Source organism: Drosophila erecta, unplaced genomic scaffold, assembly GCF_003286155.1.
Source record: "Drosophila erecta strain 14021-0224.00,06,07 unplaced genomic scaffold, DereRS2 tig00000298-arrow-arrow-pilon, whole genome shotgun sequence".
In the NCBI taxonomy this organism is placed as follows: Eukaryota; Metazoa; Arthropoda; class Insecta; order Diptera; family Drosophilidae; genus Drosophila; species Drosophila erecta.
In genome coordinates, this window is record NW_020825219.1 from 560407 (window position 1) to 561362 (window position 956).

The 956-nt window shown below is 44.2% G+C and overlaps 1 protein-coding gene across 1 annotated transcript; it reads right to left on the reverse strand.

Moving 5' to 3' along the window:
• Nucleotides 1-319: 319 nt before the first annotated feature.
• LOC6555941 lies at nt 320-709 on the reverse strand. Its single transcript, XM_001982771.3, has one exon. The coding sequence runs from the start codon at nt 707-709 to the stop codon at nt 320-322; it is 390 nt and encodes a 129-aa protein (XP_001982807.3).
• Between the last annotated feature and the right edge of the window lie 247 nt (nt 710-956).

Here is a 956-nt window from a genome sequence, read left to right on the forward strand (position 1 = left end):
CTTGAAACCGCTTTGACTGCTTTTGATGTGCCAAGGCACTTGCGGTGGGCTGCCTGGCTAAACAATTGTCGCACACTTGAGCTTGTGATTCCTTTGATGTTGTCCTGCAGATTGAGAGAAAGTGTCGGAAGAGGAAATGGGAACTTAATCGAAAGCAATCTGACAGAATCAGAGGCAGAAACGGTTCCCTTTCAATTGAATTAATCAGTTCAATAATCAAAATAGCTTGCTTTGAAGCTTTTACTTGTATATAACAATTCTTGGTACGAATAATTTAGACAAGAGTTACATGCATTTTGAAATCTTTCGGAATTCGAGTTTAAGGAACAATGGGTTTCCTACAAGTATAAGCAGTCCGCTTCTTCGGTTCCTTGCGATAGGCACCACCCAGCACCTTTCTGGCCGAGATGCGCTTCACCTTAAGCAAGCGAACATCTATCTCCGCACATGAGAAGAACTTGGTGCGAGCCGGATTATAGATCGTGGCAGTTCCGCACTTGCGACAGTTGACCGTGAGTTCTCCGTATAGAGTCCTTTTCTGTTTGGGGGGCCTGCCTCTTCTGCGTGTGCCCACATAGCTGGAGCTCGATGATTTCGATTCTATCTCTTCGCATTTAGTTTCCCGGCTTGATGTCCTCCGGCTCACGTGAAGCTGTAGCTTCGAGTTCCTGGGCTTGGGCGACACTGGAGCCTCTTTGGCTGTTTTCATATTTTCCTCCACGTTTTCACTCACTTTCAAACTCACTGTCAATCTTGATATCCACCATATTATCAACCATTACAGCCTTTGTCTCATCCATACCAGTATCCACCCATTCAATCACAATATCCACCCATTCAAACTCAACAACGAGAAATTTTCAACAGACCACCCATGAGACCTGGACAAAATTAATTCGGTGCAACTAGATTTGCAAACCCACAACCTAATTTTAATAGGAATCCATTTCCACAAA

What these genes read in the sequence shown, in the direction of transcription:
- LOC6555941 (XM_001982771.3), bottom strand. Translation starts at nt 709, where the DNA reads ATGAAAACAGCCAAAGAGGCTCCAGTGTCGCCCAAGCCCAGGAACTCG.